The sequence below is a fragment of the Falco naumanni genome, chromosome 6 (genome assembly GCF_017639655.2).
Source record: "Falco naumanni isolate bFalNau1 chromosome 6, bFalNau1.pat, whole genome shotgun sequence".
NCBI lineage: Eukaryota > Metazoa > Chordata > Aves > Falconiformes > Falconidae > Falco > Falco naumanni.
In genome coordinates this window covers 27,940,476-27,966,696 of record NC_054059.1, presented here as the reverse complement: position 1 = coordinate 27,966,696, position 26,221 = coordinate 27,940,476, and the positions used below count along the sequence as shown (strand labels likewise).

Sequence of the window (26,221 nt, the reverse complement as noted above, 5' to 3'; positions counted from 1 at the left end):
CCAAGAAATTGGCACACACAAAAAAATGCACACAGCAATAGTGCTTTGTATTTTTATCAGCACTGTAAGAGAAATATCTGACTTTGTGCATGATGATGATAAAAAATTGCAGCTCATCAGCTCTCCCTTGTCACGAAGTTCTCAACATACATAACTGGAAGCCCCCAGGAAGGGTGAGGTTTCACTAAGCAGTAGAGCCAATGCAGCTTCTTCCTGCTGCCAAAGAGAGTAATTTCACACCTTCCATGCCCTCAGTTCTCAATGATACATATGCCTTACCATTTCAGGTGCTCATCTAATCCCAGTTAAGTTGATTTCACTGCATATGCAGCTTTATATGAGCTAAAAATTTCATCTAAGGATCTGCCAAGCATGAGGGGGTGGCAGGAGGAACAGGTAGCCCAGACCTGGTGGAAAGAGGAGAGCACAGCTTCCCCACTTGGTAGCAGTAAGCCAGCTAGATAGGTGCAGCTACCTCACAAAATTTCATCCTTACTGAGCTCATGATCAAGCAGCTAGTTCAAGACTGTTATTTAAAATGTACATTTTCTCTTCTCAGAGTTACCTATATAACTGTTTCCGATTCAGTTAAGATGACTGACTGTTTAAAACCTCCAGTTTCACCGATTCAAACTACCAGGAGTTATGATGTACTTACCCAGACCAGATATGTTTATGGCTTTGACAGATTTCTTCATCTTATAGAGAACAGTTCGGTCAACATCCAGAGCCTAAACCAAAAGAGAACAATTAAATGTGAAATACTGGACTGTCCTCTGGTAAACCTGTACTCTGGAAACCTTCTGTAATTATAACGCTATTATGTTGGTTAACTTTATTTCTGTAATTAATCAATTACTTGCTAGTAGCTCCTACCCCCATCCACACAACTGGTTTCGTCCCCTAGTCCACAAAAAAAAAAAAATATCTTCCCTCTTTTGCTGGTGACCAGCATCACATATATTCAACACCATCTAAAATGAAACTATCTACACAGTATCTTCTTCCTATGTTAAATTATTAAAGAAGCTTAAAACAGTTCCAACCCATCGTATGTTCTGACACTGCTGAAGAAACAAGCAGTATTGTTTCCCCAGGCAAAATATTAAAAATGGAATTTAATTTCAGTTTTCCTAGATAATTTAGTTAATTAATTGCACTTCCAACCATATGAACTTTTTCACTGCTATGCTGAACAAAATAAATTGCCTATCTCTCAAATATCTTTCACACATTTTATCACTAGGCAAAGCTTTCAGCAACACAACATAAAATTCAAGATTAAATCCTGTCCAGAAGATTCAAGCACTTATAGTCAATTTGTTTCAAAGAAAGAAGTGCAATGGAAGCAGGCAACCATTTTGCTTACTGAAGTGAAATATGGGCAGACCCAAAAATGTACAATTGTTCTGGAACAGAAAAGCAGAATTATGGTCCCACAAATGTGGTTAAAAAAACAAAACAAAAACCCCAACCCAACACTTTGTGAAACTGGAAAATAATTTAAGTATGTCTTTAGACTCCACTGAAGAACAACGCTGAACACTACAAATTGTATTACAAGAGCTGTTTAGCATGATACATGCTAAAAAAGCAAACAAAAAGCACCAAATTCATTCCAGTTTTCATTCAAAAGATTTCAGTGCATCACAGCAGCTACACATCTGATCTACCATTGTTTTATTGCTAATAATTTGTGTAACAGAAATGATGCAGAAAAGTCAGTCCCTAGGACCCTATCCAATTATTTTAACATACTGAATGCAAAGAGAAATATTCTCTATTACATTTCTGGGAGTATTCTTAAACTGAATCCATTCAGACCACAAATAGCTGGGCAAAATCTCTGCAGCATTCCATGGAAACCAACAGATTCTGATGTTGCCTTAACATTAATGTTACACTGTCACAGTACTCCTATATCAATTGGAAGTTTTACCTCAAGCATCTTTAGAGATCACGTCTGAAACATTAGCAGAAGTGCACAGGCCTTTTCACCTGGAATTCCAAGTACAGAGGAAAGGGAAAAAAACTCCAAGAAAGCCCATAAAGGTCACATCAGCTCTGTCACCCTCTTCAGCAATTTGAATTGTATTCACTATAACAAACCTGTATACAGTGAGATCTCAAAGGTTAGATTAGCCACCTGCCTGGATGGGAGTACACAAAGTACATTCCCTCACTGTGTACTCCGTGATTTCTAAAAATAACCTCATAAAAGCACCATCCAATCAGCTGAGTACAGAGGAATGGTAATTTCATCAAAGACTGCATCAAAGGGCAATTACCCTCTTGGAGACAAAGCTAAAGGAATGTCTCTAACTACAAGCCTTACAAGTAACAATCTATGGTGATTTAACCCCAGCTGGCAACCAAGCACCATTCATCCGCTTGCTCGCTCACTCACCCAACCCATCCTACCCCAAAGAGGAGGCTGACAGCCAGAGACTCAGAAGTTACAGATTCATTTCCCAGGTAAGTCTCAGATTTGTGCGTGCAGTTGGTAAGTTATTTCATCTTTGCAGCTTAGTTTGGACGGGCAGTAGAAGTCAGTACTTGTTAAAAACCAGAAGCGTTGCAAGGATAAACACGTTGTTCGTAATTAATCCAATTTGTACTACTGTGGTTAGGGATCCAGACAGACCTATGGATTCATAAAATCTTTTGGCCCATGGCTGCCTCAGTCAGAAAGCACAGACTCTCAGTAAGAAAAAAACTTCAGGTCCTTTTCCTCAATGAAAGTCATCATTTTGGTTTGCAGCTTCTCTCAACCAACTCCCGCTTTCACTGGGATTAGGCAGTAGAAGAGCAAACACGTGAGGCACAGCATAGCCAGGGTCCAACAGAAACGATAGCTAACATCCCTAACATACCATGATGACAATTTAAGCATCTAGTTATCTCAGCCAGTTGGTCCACAAAAAAATTTGTAACAACGATGACAGGGAAAAAAAAACAACCACAGACAGTACTGAGGGCAACAGAATAAACAAAACCTAAGGCCCAGATGCGGTGAAAACGTACAGGACTGCCAGGTCAGGCTTCCTTGGGTCCTCCCTTCTTCCCCTGCCTGCCTCTTCAGCTGTGCCAGTGCAGATGCTTGCAAGGATGTGGCATGAACCACAGGAGAGAAGCAATCCATGTCTAAAATGATGCAAGGGGAGGCGGGGGGGAAAGTTACTTTTCAGTTGCATCAACTTTCCAACTCTGGCTATCTGGCATCCTCTTGATAAAACACAACACAAAGGAAAACACAATGGGAAAAACAGGAATAAGTACCCAGGTACTCCCGCTGAAGAATCCCCCAGGGCCATTCCTAAACAAGAACTCAGTAGATGCAAGAGTGTGGTGTGCACTCTTACTACACAGTTACCTCTACCAGCTACATTCTTTTAACCCTTATCATTACATTAGTCTCAACATTTCTTCACATATTCATTCACCACAATAGAACAGGCTTTGTAACTTCACCTGGAAACTGCTATCACATTTGTATGGTGTCAGCAGACAGTGCGCCTGTAGAATGATGCCGAAATACTCAGAAAACCAGTACAACTGAAGCAGGCTAAATACCACCTTCACTAACACTGACTTAACACTGACTTTACTAGCTGAGGACTTGGTGCAGCTTCTGTTCAGATAGATAGTCCACTCCAAAGCCATGAAAAACAGACCAAAATTATCCCAGTAGCAAAGTATTCTACCTTTGTACTGAGGCAACATGGACTCATTATTTCTTCCTTCTCCCAGTCAAAAAAGAAAATCAAAAAAGTGGGGAATTGAAGTATTTGTGACAGTCAGTACTCCATGGAATTTTATTTACATAGAAAACCTAAAAGACTATTGTAATTAGCCAAGTGAACAAATGGTCACAAAAATAACCTACGTTTCATTCTTTAGAAATACTGTTGATTCAATCCATTGACGTGATTAGTAAGAATGGGAAGAAATTCAACAGTGAAGACAAAGGTGTGTATCCAAAGGAAAAATACACATATGAACTGGGAAATCAGTCAGAAAAAACTCAGAAGAATAAAGTTTTGTTTTACCAGATGATGGAAGAATCACCACAGGGTACCAAAGTGTTATAGCCATGAAAAACAAAGAAACGAAGATACAGGAGATCTCCTTCTACCAAAACCAAGGAAACAAATTTTAAGAAGTCACTGAATATTACATACTCCTTGAAATGCAAAAAAGGTGTAGGTCCAAAATGTTGATCTTGACAGCCTACACATCTCTCAGTCACTGGATTTTTGACTGTGATAGAACACTTACAGAAAAATTACACACACAAAATGGGAAACAACATATGTGTTGCTTTCATCCACCACTAGGTGAAGTATAGAATGGAATAAAAAGTCTTTCTTAAACTGCTCTGGGTTTGTAATTAGATTACTGGGAATAAGCTGTAGCAAACTTCAAATTGGCTAGCTCAAACAGATAGCTAGAGGGAACTGGAGTGTGCCCATTACAGAAATATAAATAAATAAAAAGCACAAAATGCTTAAATAAATAAATATTTTTTAAAAATTAAAAAGCACAAAATGTAGGAAGACCAGGCTGCCTTCCTGAAATGATCCCCAGTCACCCAAGCTTGTTAGGGCTATTATCTGGGCAACTAATGATCAATACAGTTTTGTTTGGATAATATAGCACCGACTGTCTGTACCTCGTGCTTGTTCAGTTACCCTGACAGACAGGGTGTAGGTAGCCTCCTCTCTCCTGAATGGAAAGGGTCCTACATAAATTCCTTACTGCTGGCAATAAACAGGAAAAAGGGATAAACACCAAGAAATATTTAAGCTGAAGCATAACAACAGCTGAGTGAAAGCTGTACCTGAATAAACTGCGACTAGAAATTGTGGAAAAACAAATCTAATTCTGGAAAGCTTTCCAAACAGGAAATAAAGGGTAACAGGTATCTCACTATTTTAAGAGGTACCTGAGTAAATTTATAAAATATTATTCTTTCCCATTGTGGTAAGAAACTAGACTTGGTCCTGTAGGAGGTTTCTTCTAGTCCTTCATTCCTTTGTGAAGTCTTTTCATAATGCTACATTTAAGAGGGGCTATGTACACCTATGGACTAATGGACAAAATACTGAAAAACTTTGCAACTTTAATACAATATTTTAGTCTTGATTACAGACCAAAATATGGGGAGGGGGACTTTGCATTTGTTTAATTGAAAGACATTGGTGCTTATTCACAACTAGTATTTCAAAGGAGTCATTTCAGCATAAAAGATTAAAGTGTCAGCTCTTTGTCTGTAGTACAGTTCTTTGGTATTTTCTCATCCTTTTCTTTGTCCAAATCTTAGCACTTACAAATCAGTTTAAATACACCTGTAGCTTTATTATACTTTGAACTTTTAATCCTGTATTTGTTTCATAAATATACATATGCTAAACCTATTCACACACATGCCAAAATGCTACCCTCCCCCAATTCAACTGCTTTGTGCACTTTCAGTACAGTGTCAGAAGCAGTGAAATTTAAAATGGCTTCTGATGTTGCATATTCTAGCTTTTCTTTTTACCGATTTTAAACGCCCTGTAAACTTCTGAACCAGAAGTGATCATGTAACTCACATGGTGGGATCATTTTGTCCTCTCATGTAATGCTTCTAGTTTTGACTCAAAAAACTCTATTGCAAGACTGTTTATTTTGGCATCTGTTTATTTCAGAACAATGTAATCAAAGAAGCCATATAAAATCACTTTCATAGTCCCACTCAGTTTTTGCTGATGAGCGCTCAGACTTCCCTCTTGCTAACAACTGTAAATATAGCTTTGATTTAGGGAAAAACACATTCATTCCATACAGTACATAAGAAAAGGAGGTATATCATTACAGAAGTGGTGCTATGCAGCATGAACTGAAACAAACTTGAAAGTGACCTTCTTGAGCGTGCCCTTGTCAGTGCATTATTTTTCCAAACACAGTATTTGTGTCTTCTATTTGCTTACTTTTATGTGACTTCTAATGTTAATCTTGTAAAACAGTTATTAAGGTAAATTACTTTTTACATCAGAATCTATGTGGTGTTGCTGCAGCGTATCTAGGGATCACAGAGATCACTTGTTTGACAAGTCTAAAACAATTATGCTATGATCAGCCTGGTATCAAACTTGTTCTCTTGACATGAATATCAAGACTTCTAAATAAATGGCAGTATTTGATTAAAATACAAGAATGTTAGGAAATTTATTACCAAACCTGCAACTCCTATCAGTATTACTCTTCAAAATGCACAGCCAATCTCTCTTAAAACGGCACAGAAACATGATTTTGCTTGAAAACTGTTTTACCTTACAACCTAAGGCTACACAGTGAAAACGATTAAAAAGATGTTACCATACATGATCATATACACCACAAAAAACCCAACACTAAAATTACCTGCAATATGCAAATATTTTTTTAAAACTGTTCAAGTTGGTTTTTCCTAGCAAGTTGAGGCTAACATTTTGGCACCCATCACAAATACACTTCGGACACACTGCTCATGTACTTTTCACAAGGTATTCAGTAATGCAAGTGTTAGGTATTTGGGATGTCACAGGCGGAAAATTTCAAAATTACAATAATGAAGGAGATTTCTGAGGCCCATATAGAGTGTAGAAGCAGCAATTCAAATCATTACACAAATTATTTTAAAGTTCTATGTGCCTGATGAGAACTAAGCAACAAACATGTCTGTAGTAAGTATACTACGCAGGGGGACAAGCATACCAAAACAAACAAAAGAAAACATGGCTTTTAAAACAAGCACTAGAGAGAACTCAACTATCAGTGATGAGTAGCAAAGCTTTTCTCCTCATGTAGAAACAAGGTCCAGTTTCACTTGCCAAAGGCCAATTTCCATTTTAGCTGCTTCAAAGCTTTGTACTCTGAACAATAAAATGTGCCAATTAATTTTCTTACCAGGAAGAAATCAGTCTGAGGTTACTGAAACTTCCTGAAATGTTATTCTATGTCCTACTTCATATGCCACAATCTGTCCTGACACATCAGATGTTCAAATACCTCACTGCTGCTCCCCCTCTTCCCCAAAAGAACTTCAAAACTAGCATCAATCCAAAAATCTATATTGTCTAAATAGGTCTGTGTAATATACAGGCTTCTTTCTTCTGGAAGGTGTATTGGCTCAAATTAATAAATGCATTTAACACATTTCAGGCTGGCATAAAGAATGAATATATTATTTGCTTTTGTCAGTGGAGCGGGGGGAAAAACTGTTCTATTTTTATCATACTTAATTGGGCAAGGAAAAAAAGCATGAAGTCAGAAACTGAGTTACTGAACATCCCGACAATGATTTTGGCACCTTTTACAGAACCAAAGGGTATGGGGAAAAAAACAGGCAGTAGCAGCATAAATGGAGAGTCTCCAGGCTCCAGCAGTTAATATTCATTAAATACCCTCTATGCCAAGCTTGCAGCAGAAGTCTAGGTCTTCATCTTAATGCAAGTGTCCCTATACCAGTGCCTTATTCCTTTGTGGCCCAGCAAATAACTGTTTATCTGTACAGGAAGAGAAAAATAGCCATATTGGGTCAGATCAACCTCCATTTAACTTGATATCCTTTGTCAGTCGTGGCCAACAGCAGATGTTTAGGTCAGCAAGCACAGAAAAGGATGTATACTTCCTTCCCCAGGATTATCTCCCAGTTTCCAGCAATCAGTGTAAGAAGAAAAGACAGAGAGAGACTCAACCAGAAACACTACACAGCCCAACAGGCTGTTCTCAAGCAAAACAAGAAGCCCAACTTTCTGAACTCTACAAGGGAAAGAAAAGACTTCTCACAGCTCAGTATGAGTGCCTGCATGACTGCACGACAGCCTACTGTGGGAAGCAGTGAGGGAGGAAGGGGAAGGAGTCAGTCATCATCTTTACTCTATTTTTTATTTAAAACAGTTGAAAGCCTCTAATACATTCCTTTCTTCTTACCAACTGCAGCTTCATTTTAGAAAGGCTAAAATTAACTATTTCACTTTTTTGGTTATTTAGATGGGGGGTTGCTGAAACTTCACAGAACTGGATCTAAATTTGTGAAAAGTCTCAAGGTAACCATTTTTTTTCTTTCTCTTTTTTTTGTTCAGTATTTTTTAAGAAATAGAGTCTACTGGAAGTACAACAACAAAAAAAAATGTTTGGAAGTACTGCTAAAGTAGTAACATAATTTTGGGAAATAAATCTTCCTGCTATTTGAAAAATAATCCTGGAGACAGGAACCTATGTTCTTCCCCATCTAACAAACATAGATACATATAAAATATTACCATAGTGACTTCAGATCCAATACAAACAATTATCTTAACCGTTATATCTTTAACAGAAAATGTAATCTCATTCTCAGTTTTCACAATTTGCTTTAAAATATGGGGCTACTCAACAGCCATAAATCCTTCTGTACTTCACCCATTCCAGTATTTCTGAGAAATAATGCTAGAGGCTGCTGCAGTTGCTGAACACAAATAGGAATGTCTTTCCCAAAACCAAAAGGATGCAGGAAGAAACTTTGCCAGTTAATAAGGAAAACTGAAGTGATTAAATAATTACCGTAGAGACAGCAGCGCAAGAATCAGCTCTTGTGCCTTACTGGACTGATTTCAATTAAAAAGCAGAAATAGAAAGTTTTGAATACTCATATCCAGCAAGCACAATTGTTTGGCTTTTCTGGTGTATCTTTACAGCAATCTGATACTTGCTGTAATTAATCCTCTCTGACTCAAAAGATCAGAGACATCCACAGACATTCTATCTCAGTTTGTTATTTTTCTGTTAGAAATTAAATGTCTACACTGCTGGCCTCAATCCACTTTTCTGTTACAGAAGGTGGTATAAAACTTCCTAAAATGCGTTATTCCCCTCCAAAATCCTCCTTCTGTTTTCCTATTATGTCATTTCCTCCCTCCATTTATTAGTTTCTTTTCTAAACCCTCTCCAGTTTCCTTCCACTGATCACTTGGAACACTCAGGGAGGGACTGATACAAAGGGTGGAAAAAACCTCACAGGCATAGTCTGGGGAAAGACATTCTACCCTCTGCATGTATTCTAGAAGAATAGTAACTTTAAAAACTTACATTTTCGGTACTTTATTTGGAGTGTGCACGTGAAGAAATGTTCCAGAACATTATATTCAACAGTAGCTATGACAGTTAATTTGCATAAATAAGCTCTTAGGCATGAGACCTGTCTACTTAACAGACTGTGAAGGTACAGAGACAGACATGCAACAAAAAGGACAGGTTTATAGCAAAACTGTCTCTGCAAAGTCCCTTTCCACAAAAGCATTATTTCTCCAGCATCTGGGTTTGTGGTTCTTATGGGCCCAATGCCAAGGCAATCTGTTTGAACAAGCACTGGTCTATGTGGCAGAAAAAAGTAGTAAACATTTTGGCTCTAAACTATTGTGCATAAAGCTATGGGTATGCACGGTGGAAAGGTAATACCACTGCTTTGGGAAATTAATATTTGTAAATAAAAGGTAATTCTGTTGCAAAGGCAGAAGCTGGAAAATTTGATGCTGCTCAATGTTGTATAGAAAAACACACTTGAGCATGATGACTTTGTACAATTACTTTATTTTTTATAAAACCAAAGAAGCGATGCCTAAAAATCAGAATACTCTAACAAAGCACTTCTATCAGTAAAGAGAAATTCCAAATCAGAGGTTCAGAGCCTACAAAATGTTGCATCATTAAGACAAGTCACTACATGATACCCTTGCACACTGAACAAAAAAAGTGCTGTATCTGTGTATTAATCATTCAATTTCCTCTCGCCTTTTTTTTTTTTTTTTTAACATAAAATATGTTGTAAATGGGTGGTATGTCTCTGGTTTGGTACGCTAATAAGTTGGAAATAAAACAGCTACTTAAGGTGGGGGGGTAGGCAGAAAGACAACAAGCATTTTTGTATAATAAAACCTCTTGCCTAAGAGAAAAGAATAGAGGCCACTTATGCCAACTATTTCTCTAGAACACATCCACCTCCTGCATTAAACAATTTTTATACTGCAAAATATGTTTTCCTTCTCTTTTCATAACTTCACCACCAATATTACAGCCATCTGCTTTCAAAGACAAGATGACTGTACTTTAAATACAGATCTCGTAAGCAACAGAATAGACTTGATGCACTTACTCTTTACAGTGGTTCATTTTTAAACAAAAGGTTGTGTGAATAAAACTCCCTTATTTATTGTTTAATCTTCCAGTTGCACTAGCCAATTCCTTATATCGGTATCATGTATTTAGTATTATATGCTTCAACACCCGAAGATACATCATTCTGTAAAACAAAGTGATATCAATGAAGAGTTAAAATTCCAATGACGACTGCCTCGAACACCCAATAAACTTCACTATCCCTTTACCCATGTCAAAATTCTCTGGTCCTCAGCCTGCCAGAGACTTTTCTCTAGTTTTGTTTTTGCATTTCTGTCTGCTGTCAGCATCCTTCAAAGCCCTTCATGGTTTGGAGCCCAGCTGCTGGAAGAGGCTGATCCTCACCCTGTATCACTCAACAGTATTTACGATGAGCTAGGCTGAAGGATTTTCCTTTTGCAGATTCCTCAATTCAGTACTCTTTCCCCTGGTATTAAATCCTTTTATACACCATCAGAGCAAACAAGAATTAATCTTTGCAGAACATAATGCCCTTTTATTCTCCATTTGACAAGCTTTTTGAATAGAGAGTTTTTAGTTATTTACAGGAGTAATCAACAAATGAAACACCACAACTCAAAAGTTGGTCTATCAATGGCCTAATTCAGTTTTAGTAGTCTTCAAACCTTCTATTTGAACCAGGCATACATTCCAGCTGCAATCTCTATAAAATGATGAAAAACTAAACAGTAAGTTTTCCCTATATACGATGCACTTAGTCTACCCTAAAAATCAAAACCTCTGTGGTGTGTGCATAGATCAACTGGATGTCATAAACCAGGGGTCCTCAAACTACAGCCCGCGGGCTGGATACGGCCCCCCAGGGCCCTCAATCTGGCCCCCGGTATTTACAGAACCCCCCTGCCGGGGGTTGGGGGGAACCAAGCAGCCGCAGATGACTGCCTGCCACTGCATCTGCGCGCCGGCCCCGTGGTTAAAAAGTTTGAGGACGCCTGTCATAAACAGACCTATATCTCCCTATCCAGCACTCCTTTGACTTTTTCAGCATTTATCCAATAATTCTAGGGACCAGAAATTAACCAAGAAGCGCCTACAGCAATGTTGCACAACCAAATATCAGTCTTAACAGGCCTCTGAGAGCTTCTTAACAGAAACAATAAAACCTGTATATTACAAAGATCTTTGGCGAGGTGGCCATTCTGAAAGGGAATAAAAAGGCACACAAACTTTATCTAGTTCATGATACACAAGCAACTTTTAGGACACCATACTCCCACAATAAAGAATGTTAGGTAACTAGAGGGGACTCTAGAAGAGATGAAGACAAATCACCTCAAATGTACTAATTATTTCTAGGGGAACACTGAACCAGCTGTCAAAATTAGGATAAGCAGAGGCAAAGCAACATATTAGACATCACCTCTCTATTACTAGGATAGAGATTTACAAAAGGCATCTTCCTATAGCACTGGTGGCATATTATTTACTACAGCTTAGTTTTCTTCAGTGGAGAGCTGCTTCCTTTCACAATTTAATACATTTATATAGTTAACCTTTTGGTTTCATTCACCAGTTCTCAAATGAAAGCCCACTGTCAAAAGATAAACCTATTTTCTCTTGTAACATTGTAAAATTATTTCTATTCTTTAGCTGCTTCCAGACTTCAGCCTGTGATTTTTATTCCACCCTCTCTATAATTGAGTATACCACCTTTGAATATCTCTGCATGGTCTCTCAGTATCAATAAATTTCTTCCTCATTAAAAAGTAAATGCATGATAGTATAATTAACAGCAGCTAATGCAAATATAAAATTAGCCAGCTTACAGCAATCAAACATTCAATAACAGCAGTATCTTCCTCTTTTGGTTAAATGGAAAAAAGAAATTGCATTAACTTCATTTTGTTGAAGCTTTGTCATGCTGTAGCTATCGGTACACAGCTTGAGTTCTTGTTGTACAAACGCATAAACATAATATTCTATGAATTTCCATTTGGGAATTTGATTTTTAAATGAAAGAATGCATCCAAACTGTCATATGTTGTAATTCATATTAGGTGCCCAACCAGACAAATCTCAAGACACTATTACAATCTTGAAAACAACGATCTTAAATTCTGCTGGAATTTCAAAAAAATAACAATTCAGGCACTCCTGTCACTAAGGTCAGTTTCCTAGAAGTTTAAGTGCATCTTAAGTCACAAAATTATTAGCGTACCAAACCAGAGATATACACCACCCATTTACAACATATTTGATGTAAAAAAAAAAAAAAAAAAAAAAAAAAAAGCAGCTTTCCCCCCAGGGTGACCCTTGCCAAAATAATTAAGGAGTTCACATACATAGATGGTACCTATAAAACGGAGCAAACCGTACTTCTCTTTACTTTCCCAGTGCTCATTGGTATAATCATATACAGCTGCTCCTTAAGTCGAAACACTGAACAACTTCTGCATTTAAAACTGAAGCAGTTTAGAACAGAGAAGCACATCCAGGCCTATCAGCACTTTTGTTGTGTTCTTAGAAGAACAGGAAACATCTAGATAGAGCAGAGATTAAGTTTATGGAAAAGTAACAAAGTTTTGCCTGGTTTTATCCTTTAGATTCTGAAGAGACAAACACCTGAATCTACATGTAACCAATGTGTCCTTGCACCATCACCGCATCTATATGGCTTGGGGAACAGGGAAGGCAGTGGCAAACACTACCACTCCATCCATCACACAGAGAAGACTGACTGAATATACTTACATGAAAAGCTTGTCATCCACAACCAGAGCAGTTAAGCAACAGAAGAGAATGAGCTGAGCAAAAGAATGAATAACATCAAACAGAAAGCAGCTTACAAAAGATCTACTCCTTCATTGCTTCTTCAATGCTACTGTCTTCAGCACAGCTAGCATCTAGTCTACATGGAGCTCTAAGTGTAGGAGGACTCTACTGGTATTTTTCTGTTGTTGCAAAACATACACCTACAGTTCTGGAAAACAAACAAATGATTAAAAACATGTGCTTTGCAAGACTATACTGCATGTTTTGCATGTGACAACAGAGCAGGGGCTCTGTATTTGCATGAGCTAAGGAAATTTCCACTCCTATTGCTATAGCCAAACAGTAATCCTGTTTGATTGAAGTGGATTAAAATGATTAGTAAATGCATTTGTTTCTAAGTTGACTTACTCAGAATACAGTCAAAGTTTCCTTGAAATTGCGTATCCTAGGAAAAAAAATCTTTCACTAAAGAAAGACTAGAAACCATTTAACATGAGAAAATAGTCCATATTAATGTTTGCATCGCTTCACTACCTTTTCCCCTTTCTATATGCCTTCTAAATGTAGAACAAAGCTTTTAGGAATGTGGAAGTAATTTGTTCAGCTCTAATCACTTCAACCGTTTTGATGTATCTACATGCATACTTAGCATAATGCTTAGAAAGAATTATAGATTTCAGTACTGGAACTACATTGATAATCTCATCTTTAATCAGGGATAGCTGAGGCGTCCACAAACAGCAGATGGTTCTATACACCATACTGCTCCAAGACAATGAGGAGCAGTTTCAGCCTTCCCTCTCAATTTTCTCTTTCTTCTTGGTTTAGTAAGTCAGATGCTAGAATTTAAACTATAGGTTCTATCACAGTAAGTTTTACAGCCACCTCTTCAAAGAACATACTCCAAAGAAATACACTTCACTGCATGGTATGTCACTTGCACAGTAAATATTGTTGTGAAACAGCATACACATATACAAAGTAGCAAATTTTTCAAATTCTGTCCAACATCTACATACTTGAAAACAAAGCCTACTGCTCTAGAGGAAAAGCACCAAATTGCACTACGGCAGCTTATTTCCTGCAAAGCGGCATTGCTTGTAAGAAAAAAGCTATTCAGTTACAGTGCTGTATCTCAGTTCTTCCAAAAAAGCTATTCAGTTACAGTGCTGTATCTCAGTTCCTCCATCAATAAATTCTCCCCCATATGGTAAATTATTTTCTTTTTCCAAATAAAATTGAGATATATACAACAGCTAATAAAGTCTGCATAATACTTAGTACTACATCCCATTTTCTAGATATATAACATGCAGAACTCTTCTTCCACTCCCCTAAACTACAGGGTAGGTTGTAGCTATGATACCATTATCCACTTTCCTCCATGACCATCCCTGCCTGCCTCCTTCCTATACTGATCCTTTTCACATTAGCCCTCCCTCCATATTCTCTGCCTGGTATTTTCATCCTGTTTCCTGCATAAACACTGCCACACTCCCCATTCCTTTCCAGTTCCTGTCAATTCTGATGCCTCTGAACTTCCTTAGACTTTTGATGCATTTCCTTATCCCCTCCTTAATGTTTCTGCCAATTCCTGACCCTCCACTCTTCATACATCATCACAGTACTTCTGCCTCTGGATGACTCTCTCAGACCTCTTAGACATTGCAGCTATTACTTTCTGAATCTCACTTTTTCTTGTGTTCCCATTTTTTGTTGTTTCCTAGCTGAATTTACTCCCCCCCCTTAATCCCTACATTGATGTAAACTTCATGAAAGAAGTCTGGGTTTAGTCCAAATAAAAGAAGCCGATGGTGATCTTAACCACAGAAAATCTTGTATCTAATACCAAAACTCTTCGAGCTCCTATCTCTGTCCCCACTGTGAGTACCTACATAACTACATGCAACTACAGTAAGCATTGTGCATACAGAAGAGCTTGATGCTAACAAATGTGAGACTGCATGGGGAAAAGGATAGGAAATAAAAGATAAACAATCCTACCATCAGATTGCAATAAAATCAGTAGTTATGAACATTAAACTTCTGTTTGTCCCACAACTTGATCTACATTTTCCAGCTGCGTTTAAGCTAAAGAAAACAACAAAAAAAACCCAAACCCAACCTGTCTCAGTTAAAATGGACCAAACCAGAGATTTTAACTTTATATGGAACCTGGGTGTAACCATCCTCTACAGCTTTACAAGTATGATTCTCAGTAACTCTTGTTTTTCTATAAGAAACTGCCAGCACCAATGCAAGAGTAAACAAGGAGCCACACAATTTATCCTGATGTGAAGTTCTTGCACATCTGACTATGCTTCAGCTTAAAAAATGAAAGTAAATGTGATAGTAATGTCTTCTTGCATAGCATGGCAGTTGCTGTAAATACTTGTTTACAGTATTTTTCAGGCACTTCTGAAAGCAGGAAAGGGAACTGGTTACTTTGCTAGCGTGCCACTCACCCATGGATACTTGCAATCTTTGAGTAAGAACATCTCTTCTCCTCAATGTAACAGTCATGGTCTGCATTTTTGCATCCACTGCAATCATTTTTAGTAGCTGTAAATACTTCTGCTCTTCTTTCCATCCCTGCTTTTTTAACCATCGGTGCTTAAATCGGGTATCTTCCCGGTCTTCTGAGGATTTGTTAGGAGTATTTGCCAGTTATCATCCTAGTCCTTTCAGAATCCTGGTAAATAACCAGCTGCAACAGAGTGCTTTAAGCTCACAGTTTTGTTTAATGCTTTGCTTGTTTGCATCTCTGTTCCCACTATCCATTCTACCTTCTCCCACACTTTGAGCTCAAAAACTGCAGCAGAGCACTTACTTAGATTTGGCAATACCTACATTATCTTTAATACTACTACATTCTAACTGCCTATTATCCTTTCCTTTTCTCCTCACAACTCTGTGTGCTTAAAGAGCATTTTTTTTTCCTTACTGCCTGCTGTCATTCCTGAAGAAACTTCACTTTTGCAAATTTGTCTTTTATCTTTATACATACTTTTAAGTGCAAAACTTTCCTCTGACTACCTGGCGATTTTTTCCCATTTCTGATAGGCTTAGCTAATTTGTGACATTCTTCTTGGGGTCTTTCAAGTCCACAGTTTTCCCCATAACTTTCCCTTTTCTTGGGATACTTCATGAACGTTCTTCATGCTTTAGTACATAAAGCCCTCAGTTCTGTTGACCTCACCAGCTCTCGGTTTGGTGATTCTTTCCCTTAATATTTCTTTTTGATTTCTTTTGCTTGTTTTGCCTTGGTTTTGCTTTTAATTTCTTTGTTTTGCTTTTTGTACACAATGAACAGAGTCGCAACGACTCAACAAACACTTCCCTTGTTTGCAGTCTCATCCACAACATCCATTTGATTCCTGCATTTAAATCGGCAATTCTCACATTATGTTCTCCTGTCTCTGTCTGCTTCCTTCTGTAAAAGTTAGCATCTGGGCTTGTTGTCACAGATGCCTGACAGTAAGGTGGCCAAAATACAGCTCTTGTCAATTCCTCTTGCACTATTCCTCCATGCTTGTGATGTTAGCAGACAGCCTGCTTTACCAGACTACAACCAACAGGTTCTCTTAAACTATGCAGATCCCTTCTCCATAGTATCTCTAAAATATAGCCTTTCACTCTAAGCTTTTTATCCATGATCTCATCATTTAATTTTGATTATTTCAACATTCCACCCTTGATAAATACAGTCTTCCTCAGTCACATCCGCTCACAATATTAAACCTTTACAGTTTGTCTTCTGTGCAATACTTGTAACAGCACTCTCCTTTGCATCAAATTTAAAACAGTGGGTTTTGATTCTAATCCTTAATAGGAAACATCAATCATCTCTTGTTCACTTAGGACTCCCCTTCTCTCCAATCAGACTAACTCCATCCACAAATACCCATTTGTTCTTTCAGAATCACACCTTCATGTTTTCCTACCAACACTTAGTTGGTACTTATCCTACCAACACTTAGGTTTTACAGCATCCACAAATTCTTCTGACCTGTACAGATCAATAAACACAGAATGGGCAGGGGTGCAAGGATGGAAGATACCCCTACAGCTGGAGAAGCTGCAGAAATATTTAATCCAGAGAATGTCTCTTCTTCCCTCTCTACCAACTTCATGAAGAATGTAACATTTATTTAGAGCCAGTGAGGACTGAGCGCAGGTGAAGACTTGCTGCTAGCCCATCCAGGAGAGAGAACCCAGTTTGGCGTGAAGCCCACCTGAGCCCTAGCACCATGGACAGGGAGGGGGACAAGGCTAGGGAACTCCATGGAGCTACGGCAAAGTGCCAACAACCTCTGTAGCAAAGCAGTTTCCAGAAATCAAGAGAGATAAGGAGACTGCAAACATCAAGAAAGTATAGAGAAACTTGATACCCAAGATAATAGAGGGAAGAGCTAACCTAAATAGGGTTAGGCCCAACTTTTCTGGAGCTTCAGGCACAAAGGTTGTTTCTGAGGAAATGAGCAGGCAGATCGCATGGGTTGTTAAGAGTGAGGCTCAGAAGCTGGGGTGCAGGAGTTTAGATAGAGAATGGTTGCGTGTAACATATATATACATACACACAAAGATGGCAGGTGCAAATTATAAAAAATTAAAAGATTTAAGAGTTGAACCAAGACATTTAAGAACCACTACTCAAATGCATATGAATAACAAGAAACCACCTCACAGTGGTTCAGCTACAAACAGTACAGTAGTCAGGCGCACCAAGTTTTCTTGGATTCTTCCACCTGTATTCGTCAACCATGTCCACCTGACATGTGGATTGTAAACGCTTTGGAGCAGGGATTAGAGGCTTTTGTTCTGTGACTTTGCAATGTCATTCAGAATGAAGGCTTCACCTTTACCTAGCTAAAATTGCTGTAAATTATGGTACACAGAGAACAACATGAGGATGAAAAAAGGAAGTGAAGGTGGGTTAAATCTCAAGCAAAATTAGCCACTTGCACGTCTGCTCTCTTTTTTTACCAGCGTGAAACACACTAAATTCAGACAAGATGGTTCTGAGGAATGCAGCAATGCTGAAGAAAAATCAAAGGACAAAAGCCACAGTTAGCAAAATACCTCAGAAATGTACCTATTTTCCATTGATACTTCTATGGGGAATGGGGGCATTTGGTAATAGGAAGCAGATGGATCATCAGATGCACCAACGTAAGGTGCACAGCAATCTACTTACATGGCTTGAAACTGTTTTAACCGACTGCAAATTGTCCGTACTTTAAAGGTTTAAGTTCTGTATTTTAAAATATACACAAAGGTTCAGCTGAAGACCTACAGCTTAGCTCCTGTATTTCTGCAACTTCCATCCTCTATATTCCTCTCCCCCAAAAAAAAAGTTCCCACACTCCTTTTGAAATCATCATGCCATTTGTGTCATAATGACTTTTCCAGAAATCTAACCTCTTTGGATGCTGATGACAGACAATCAAGATTCCAAAGAGGAAGCAGAAGTGGAACATCAAAAATGTTTTAAACATGCATTTATGGAACTGTATTTAACCATGAGGTAAGAAAAGTCTGCAAATATGTTCTACCAAAGAGCATGTTATAGTGAGCACAAAGATACATTTTATTAAAAAGAAAAACATAAATAATAGTAAATTTCCCAAAACACACCACAATATGTGACATTTCCTGCTGCTTCTACAAAAACAGCTTCTTCACATAGCTTTCAAAAGCAAGTCAAAATCATGTAGTATAGGAAGACAGAACTCCAGGCCCAAAGACCTAACAAGCAAAAAATATATGATGGGGAAAAAACAAATTTTAAACACACACATCTGTATGCATGTATCCAGTCTCACATTCGCCCACCCTATCAAGCTGTTATTACTGCTTGCCCTAGTTAGCTTTGCAGAACCAAAATGGAGCAGAGAGAATTACAGAATTTTAAGATAGAGGGAATGAAATTCAATAAACATCGATCCCTCATGCCTCTCCAAGCCAGCTGAAAACCATGGGATTGCCTTAGGTGGCAAGAAATTGTTACCATTTCTGATATAATGCAAGTTTTTTTAAGTGACAGTGAGGAAGAAAAGGATTTGATACTGAAATGACATACTGCATTCCTAGGAGTGGAAATCACAAAAAAAAAAAATAAATTGTAAAATAACGTATTCATTGAGGTGCAATAATCATGAAACAGGATCTATAGAACAAAGGCAAGTAGAGACCTGAAATTACAAGTTATGGCTTTCACATTAATTTCGGGGATTTTACAGAAATTTCTGGAGACTGGCTTTTAAACAGACCCCAAACAATTAAAATCTATTTCTATCCAGAGAACTAAGACCATCTTTGGTATCACTATACTGTTTCTTTTGGTTGTATGTTCTACATCTTTCCACCATGCATTCATCCTGTCTACTACTTAGAACACATTCAACCCAGTAGCAAGTGCTATTATGCTGGGGACACTGTTTCAGTAACTTATTAAACTTGCCGCCTTGTTTCCGTTCTTCCCTCTTTATAGGGAAACCTGAACATGCAGTGAAATTTAAGCAGGCAGGATAAACTCTGCACCTCAAGTCCTGACTTAGATGGAAATGGCATAAGCACATGAACTGTCTGCTACTCTCCGTTTATACAATAGGCTACACAACTGACAGTGCGCCCCGCCGCCACCCCCACCCCCCCTTCTTTCTTGGTCCACAAGCACTGGACCATGATCAACAGTTAGAACAGAAATAAACAGGTAGGATTTTTATAGGCCTCAGTTCCAGTCTTTATTGTAAAAACGTAACCCATGCTTCAAAAAGAAGTGGCATACTTGGATTCTACTCATTAAACCATTCTATGAAGAAATTTCTAAAAATCTATAATGATCACATCTATTAGGTCCACTTTGCAAACTCCATTACACTTTAGGGACTATTTTATTTAACTTATAGCACATAAAGAGAGAGAATTGTATGTTCTAAATATTATCAGTACTGAAACCAAATTTTTAAGCATTCATAGCTTAAGAACGGTCACCAGACATTTTAGATCCTGGGACCTTTAATAGAAAACAGTCAACTAAAAAGACTGCATGTCAGACTAGATTACTGATTTCAAGCAACCCCTCCCCCAGTCATGTGACCATGCTTTGTACTCCATCAATTAAAACTTGTTTATCTTAGTCACTATCATACGTGCAAAGATTAAACAGTAACCTGTAAGGGCCTGTGACATATACTGCTCACTTGTAATTTTGCTTAAGCAGAAGCTAAACATTCCCAACATTTTGCTAAGCAACATCCTAATCTGAGAACAATGCAGAAATTATATGATTCCTTTTCCTTTGAAATCATGTTGTGCTCCACAAGCATGCCTTTCCTAATCCCTTCTCCACTACCAAGAGCAAAGGATCAGATTCTCTTTCTCCAACTGTTTGAATAGGCACCAACTCCCAAACTGCAATGCAGGTGCTTCTGGTGATCTCAAAAGTCAAGATCTGGGGTCTGTAATTGTGTACACAACCACATAAACCAGTAAAAATCAGTCTTTTCAACTGATACAAAAAATAAATCATACTCTGCAACTGACAGAGGTCAGTTAATCCAAGTTCTGAAAACACTGATTTAAGGCAATACCACTGCCCACAGAGACACATTGGTAAATTATACACTTACAATTGTCCAACATCCTATTGATTTCCTCACCTAACAAGCCTTTTCCACTCCGCCACTGAAAGCAAGGCCTCACTAACTAAACTTCTAAGACACTGTTAGATACCTGCTAATTAACTAAGAATTACAAAACTGGCAGCCAACAATGTTAACGGTAACTGCAAAAGATTTCCCAGTGGGATCTGGGAACAGCTATCTGTGCTTCCACAGAGCTGAGCTCAGACTAACAAATCACACTAGCCCCCACCTCCTGTGCTTCTGCACTGCCTCCCCCGTGCCTCTGCTTCCAAGAGAGCACGAAGCTTGAGAGACTCAAGCTGGCTTCATGCAAGTAGTTGCACAATCCATTCCAGAACCAGATTAGCTGGGAAAAGCATTTAAGACAAATGCTCAACGTATCAGTGTTAACCAGTTAATTTGTTGATTTAATACATGTATACAATATCCTCAAAAATGAAACCTTAACAGTCTTCAGTTGATAAACTAGCCCTTAGAGTCACTTGCTGAAGTCATGCATACACAAAGCCAGCAGTCAGCATGGTTTCACCTTACCTATTAACTGTTTTGAGTAACACATTCCAGAAATCATACACAGCCAGACTTCCCAGTTTTCAGAACCTTACTGTCTACTGCAATAGAGCAGCGTGAACTGGAAATTGATGCTTCACAGTACTTGTGACACTGGAAATGCACAGGTTCTTTGTATTACCTATACATTTTTAGATGCATTCTTTATCAAGTCTTCATTCACAACGAGCTGATGAACTAATTCTTGCCTAGCCTTTTAGAAAAAAGGTGCTGAGCACTGACTTCTCTATTACACAATTTATACACAGCTTTTTATCAAAGGATCACATGTAACCTGAAAAACCAGGTACATCGTACTGAAGGACCCAAGTATTTCCAAACCAGAGAAGTCCAAGTCTGAAAAATGATTTCACAGTTTTGAAACCATGAAAATTTGTTTGCTGCTCTTGATAAATCACAAAGAAAAAATTCAGTAGTCGTTTCAACATATACTTTAGGACAGCAGCACAGGCAGCAACTGCTGATATTTTGCCAAAAGTGTTAGATAGATCAATACTATTAAGAACAGCTATAGCCAGTGAAATCTCCCATCTCCTGCCTTGCAAACTTTACTTAAGATCAAAGACATTAGGCACATTCTTTACTATCATTATCATAAAAGATAAGTTTTTGTACCTAAGCTAGCAGACAGTGTCTAATATCCAAAATATGCAGATACAAAGATTTTACATACTGATTGAGTTTCTTTAAATATCAAACAGCAGTGTACCACAGATATGACATAAAAACAAATGCCAAGCAGATTAAATAAAACAGGAATTCACAGTATTCAAATTTCTAAATGTGTATCATTCTCCCAATGTCAAAAAAAAAGGTCTTGAAGATGCAACTTAATGAGTTCAATTTTTGAAAGACCCTAAGATGCATTACAAATTTCATGCCATCATATATAAATTTTGTATCATCAGACATGAAAATGAAACCAAAAATTTCTGCATCTTTTTTCTGAGAAATTATATAAAATTTTTGCAACCACGCAACTCTAGAAATTAGGGCTTAGAGAAAGACTAATTTTTGTGACACTTGTAATGAACATCCCTAAATCTAGCAAAACTGCTTTTGACCCAAACACACTTGCTTGAATTTAATCAAATAAGCAGCTCTACCTTATAAGTAAAATAATCCACTATTTATAAATATTCTTTAAGAAAAAGTTCTCTGATACAGATTGTTGATCTTAAGACTATCAGGTTAATAAGGTGTAATTAAATCCAGGCATTTAAGTGCAAGCTTGCAGGGAAGAAAATTACCTCAGGAACAAAACAGTAATTCCCTCTGTGCAGATTATTTTGAATTCAACTCCTTACTTTAGTGGTTTTGAGAACTGGCAAAACAGGAAAATCTTGAAAAGGCTGTTTAAGCACCTAACCTGGGTTTTGTTCATTTAAGACATGTTAATAATCCATTGCTAGTGGCAGTTCTTTTGTAAGAAGGGGCATCAACTACTGACAAGATTCTTTTTGCTGAAGAGGCTGTTTTTAAAATACACACATACTGCAAAACAAATCAACTAAACACACACTGTAAGGACTGATGTAACAGGTAGATGGAGCAAATTAATCTGCATCACAAGTAAGATTCCACACACACAAGTTACTTCAGAGAAGCTGCTAGAGGAATGAAGATACACAGACGCTTCTCATTTCATTGTGCATATATGACTGGGATGTGGAATGTGCCCTCGCTGTGTTCAGACCTGTTCCACATTTCCCTCTGATTTGAAACAGGAGGGAAAGAGTCTCTCCCTCTCCAGTGCTGGCAGCCACCCTCCGTGGTAGGGAGGGCTCTTACCATCAGGTTCCGCGGCACGTTTCGAGTATCTTTAAAGAAAGAAAAACAAACAGGTCTCTTCGTGAGACAAAAGAGGCTCACACGAAGTATCCGCAGCCCCGGCTGCCCCAGAGGCGGCAGAAACGAGGAGGCTCAGGCTCCCGCGCACCGCGGGGAGGCTGAACCGTGTTCTCGCCCCCCCCCCGGGAAGGGCGGGCATCGCCCCACGACCCTGAGAAGCGGTTCCTGAGGGAAGGCTACCTTAAAGCATATGCCCGAGAGAGGGAGGATGTTTATATTTTATGTGCGGTGACAGGAAATAAGATTAAATCCCACCTGTGCCAGGAGGCAGGCAGACACACACACACGAGGGGGAAGAAAGGACACTCCAGCCGCCCGTACGGCCGGGGCTGCCAGGGCCCAAGCCCCGCCGGCAGCCGGCGGGGCGGGAAGCGGGCGCGGCGGGGCCGAGGCGGTTCAGGTGTCGCCGTGCAGGCGCAGAGGAAGGAGGCCGGAGAGTTCGAGTTCCCCCCCCAGGTAGGACGGAAAGAGGGAGGGAAGGGCGGGCGGAACCGACCGGCACAGGGCTCCCCGGGCGCCAGGAGGAGCGAGAGGACCGAAGGCTCGGGCTTCCCCTGCCCCCAGGCTGAGAGAAGCGGGGGTGGGGGCCGGCCGGCGCCCCTGCCCCGCCGAGGGGCGAGCTCGGAGCGGGGGAGCCCCGCGGGCCGGGGGCAGCAGCGCCTCAGCCCTTCCCCCCTCTCCTTTTCTTTCCCCTCTGCACCTGGGCGAGCCCCATTTCCTCTCAGCGGCGGCCGAGGGCGCTCCTTGGGGCCGGGCGCGGAGAGGGAGCGGCAGGAGCCAGCGCCGGTAGCGCCTTGTTCTCTGCTGCCGCCGCGGCGGGCAGCCAGGCCGGAGGGGGAGCCGCGCAGCCCGCTCCCCGCCCCGCCGCGCCTCCCCTCCCGGGGCTCACCTCCTCGATGGCCGCCACCGTGTTCCTGCACTGGGCCATCCGGGTGGTGAAGTTGGAGGCGGTAGGTGACTTGTAATCCTCATTGGTCTCGGACACGAATTCCGACACGGAGATCTGGTCCGGCATGGCGGGGCGGGGATGAGTGAGGGGAGGGGTGGGGGGGAAGGCAGGCGGCTCCGGGGGGAGGGGAGGGCCCAGGGGGGCTCCCCCCTCACATCGCTCGGCAACGGGCGGCAGCAGCGCCCTCCTCGCAGCCCCGCCGTCTGGAGCGGTGTTGTTCCTCCGTCGCCACACAAGGAAATTCCCCGCACCCACACTCCTCCGCCTCCCCGCGCGGTCACGCAGCACCGGGGGCCGGGCACACGCCCAGCGGCGAGCGGGGGGGAGGCGGTGGCGGCGGCGAGAGCAGCCTCCACACCCCGCCCTCTCTCTCTCGCTTTCTCCTTCGCACACACGCAGGGCGGAGGCGGGCCGAGGCGCGGCCGCCTGACCCCCCCCTCAGCCTCGGCACGCCCGCGGGAGACCTGCCGCCGCGCACTCGCCCCCCGGCGCCCGCCCGGAGAAGATGGCGGCCCCCGCCCTCCTTCCCCAGCCCCGCCGGGGACAGCGGAGCGGGCGGACTGGCGGGGAGCTGCGCGACTCTAACGGCAGGCACCGGCAGGGTGATCCCAGGGACAGGCAGGACCAATCCAGCCGTGTAATTAAGGTCGTGTTTAACAACAACAATAAAAACCCAAGGGCAGGGGAAGGTGAGGCGCGGTGCCTGCCTGACGCGGGAGGGACGGGTGGAAGTCCGCAGGACAGGTGTCCGCATTGTCCCCTCCGTGGCCGCCCGGCGGTGGCGGGGACAGTCTCTTCCCCCCACAGTTCATAATCTTTATTTTTACAGTTAAATCTGTTTTACGAGTTTGCTGCCTTGTTTCAAGGGAGCTAAAGTTGAGAAATGCTGTCGTTCCCAAGAGGTCCATGCGAAAATACTTCTAGGCTAAGTAACATTTATATCTAAATTCTTAGAAAGCTGTTGCTGTACTCGAAGAGGAAGTGTTATTAGAGGAGGAGACGCTTTGTACTCTAAAGCGACAAGGATTAATCGAGGCAGAAAGGGCAAAACTCGGCCCCAGCAGTGGCGTTTGTGACTGATGCGGCAGAAGGGAGACTGGCAAGGTGTCACCGAGCAGGCATGGTGCTTGCTTCTGTTGGGAATACAGTGGTGTGATCCATCGTAGTGGTTTCTCTTGGCCTCAAAGCCCTTAGGACTTCCAGCCTGTTAGTGCAGAAAGCTTTGGAAGTCTGTTTTGGCCCAGAAACTCTCCCGTGGCTCTTTCACTCCCCGCTGGTGATACAGTTATTAGCTTTCTGTAAGTGATCCTCTGTTACTGTGATTTAAAACTCTCCGGGGAATTCAGATGAGTAAGCAGGTACTCTTTTGCTGCAGTTTGTAAAATGTCAAAATAAATAACTGCAGGCCTACCTAGACATTACTGCCCTTTGCGATCCTTGCTAGTGTTAAGAGAAGTTCTCTCACATATGTGATGAAGCTTGTCAGCTTTATTTATTTTATTGGTTGTAGCAAAGCAGATGAATGAACGAGGACTATCTGCATATTCTTTCCTTTTTTAAATTCTTACTAGTTTTTCCATTCTAATAATTCTTTGTTTTCTCTCATACCGTTATATGGAGACAGAAGTTAAAAGCAAAATAACTTGGTATTATAAACCACCCTCCTTGCTAAGACTTGTGCATGTTTCTGTTAATGGGGCATGTACATGTATAAATGGTTCTGGTGCTAATGCATTAAACTTCTTGTCTGTGTTTGTATGTCACATAATAAATGAGTATTATCTGTGGCCAGACTGAGTATGAATAATTCATTCTTGCTAAAAATATGTGTGATCTTACATCTTCATTTTTGTTTCAGCTGATGGTGATACGTTTAGAGCAATACTTCTCACACTATTATCCAAACTTAATAGACTTTTTAAAAATATCACATCTTCCAATGCAGCATATTTATTTAGAAATTCTGAAGGGAATGAAAAACTTGGGATCTGAAAGACAAATAATAGTAGATTTTAACTTTATGCAAGAGCTGTTCTATCAGGTCTTGAATCTGTAGCACATCAATATAGTCTCTAGTGGTTGCATCTTCAGTTTTATATTAGAGTATATACAACTAAGACAGTATCATCGTGCAATGAATCTTTAAATTCTGTAGACCATTATTTACACAGCAGGTTAGGTTAGATGGTTGTGGTAATATCTTCTGATCTTTAACTTCACAGATTCAAAAATTTGCTGTCCCAATGAAACTGCTAGGCCTTTTTGCTTGATAGACTGCATTTGACTCAAC

General features: G+C 40.3%; 1 protein-coding gene across 4 annotated transcripts in view; it reads right to left on the bottom strand.

Moving 5' to 3' along the window:
* The window catches only part of ASAP2 (ArfGAP with SH3 domain, ankyrin repeat and PH domain 2), a 96,880-nt gene extending 71,247 nt beyond the window's left edge, over nucleotides 1-25,633 (bottom strand). For 3 of the 4 annotated variants that reach the window (XM_040598704.1, XM_040598707.1, XM_040598708.1), the window contains exons 1-2: nucleotides 23,872-25,633; nucleotides 659-731 (exon numbers count right to left, since the gene is read on the bottom strand). In XM_040598704.1, coding sequence (XP_040454638.1) covers nucleotides 659-731; nucleotides 23,872-23,997 — 199 coding nt within the window. In that variant the 5' untranslated portion in view covers nucleotides 23,998-25,633. The remainder of the gene's footprint in view (nucleotides 1-658; nucleotides 732-23,871) is intronic. The other variant, XM_040598706.1, reaches the window with a different exon arrangement.
* Nucleotides 25,634-26,221: the final 588 nt, after the last annotated feature.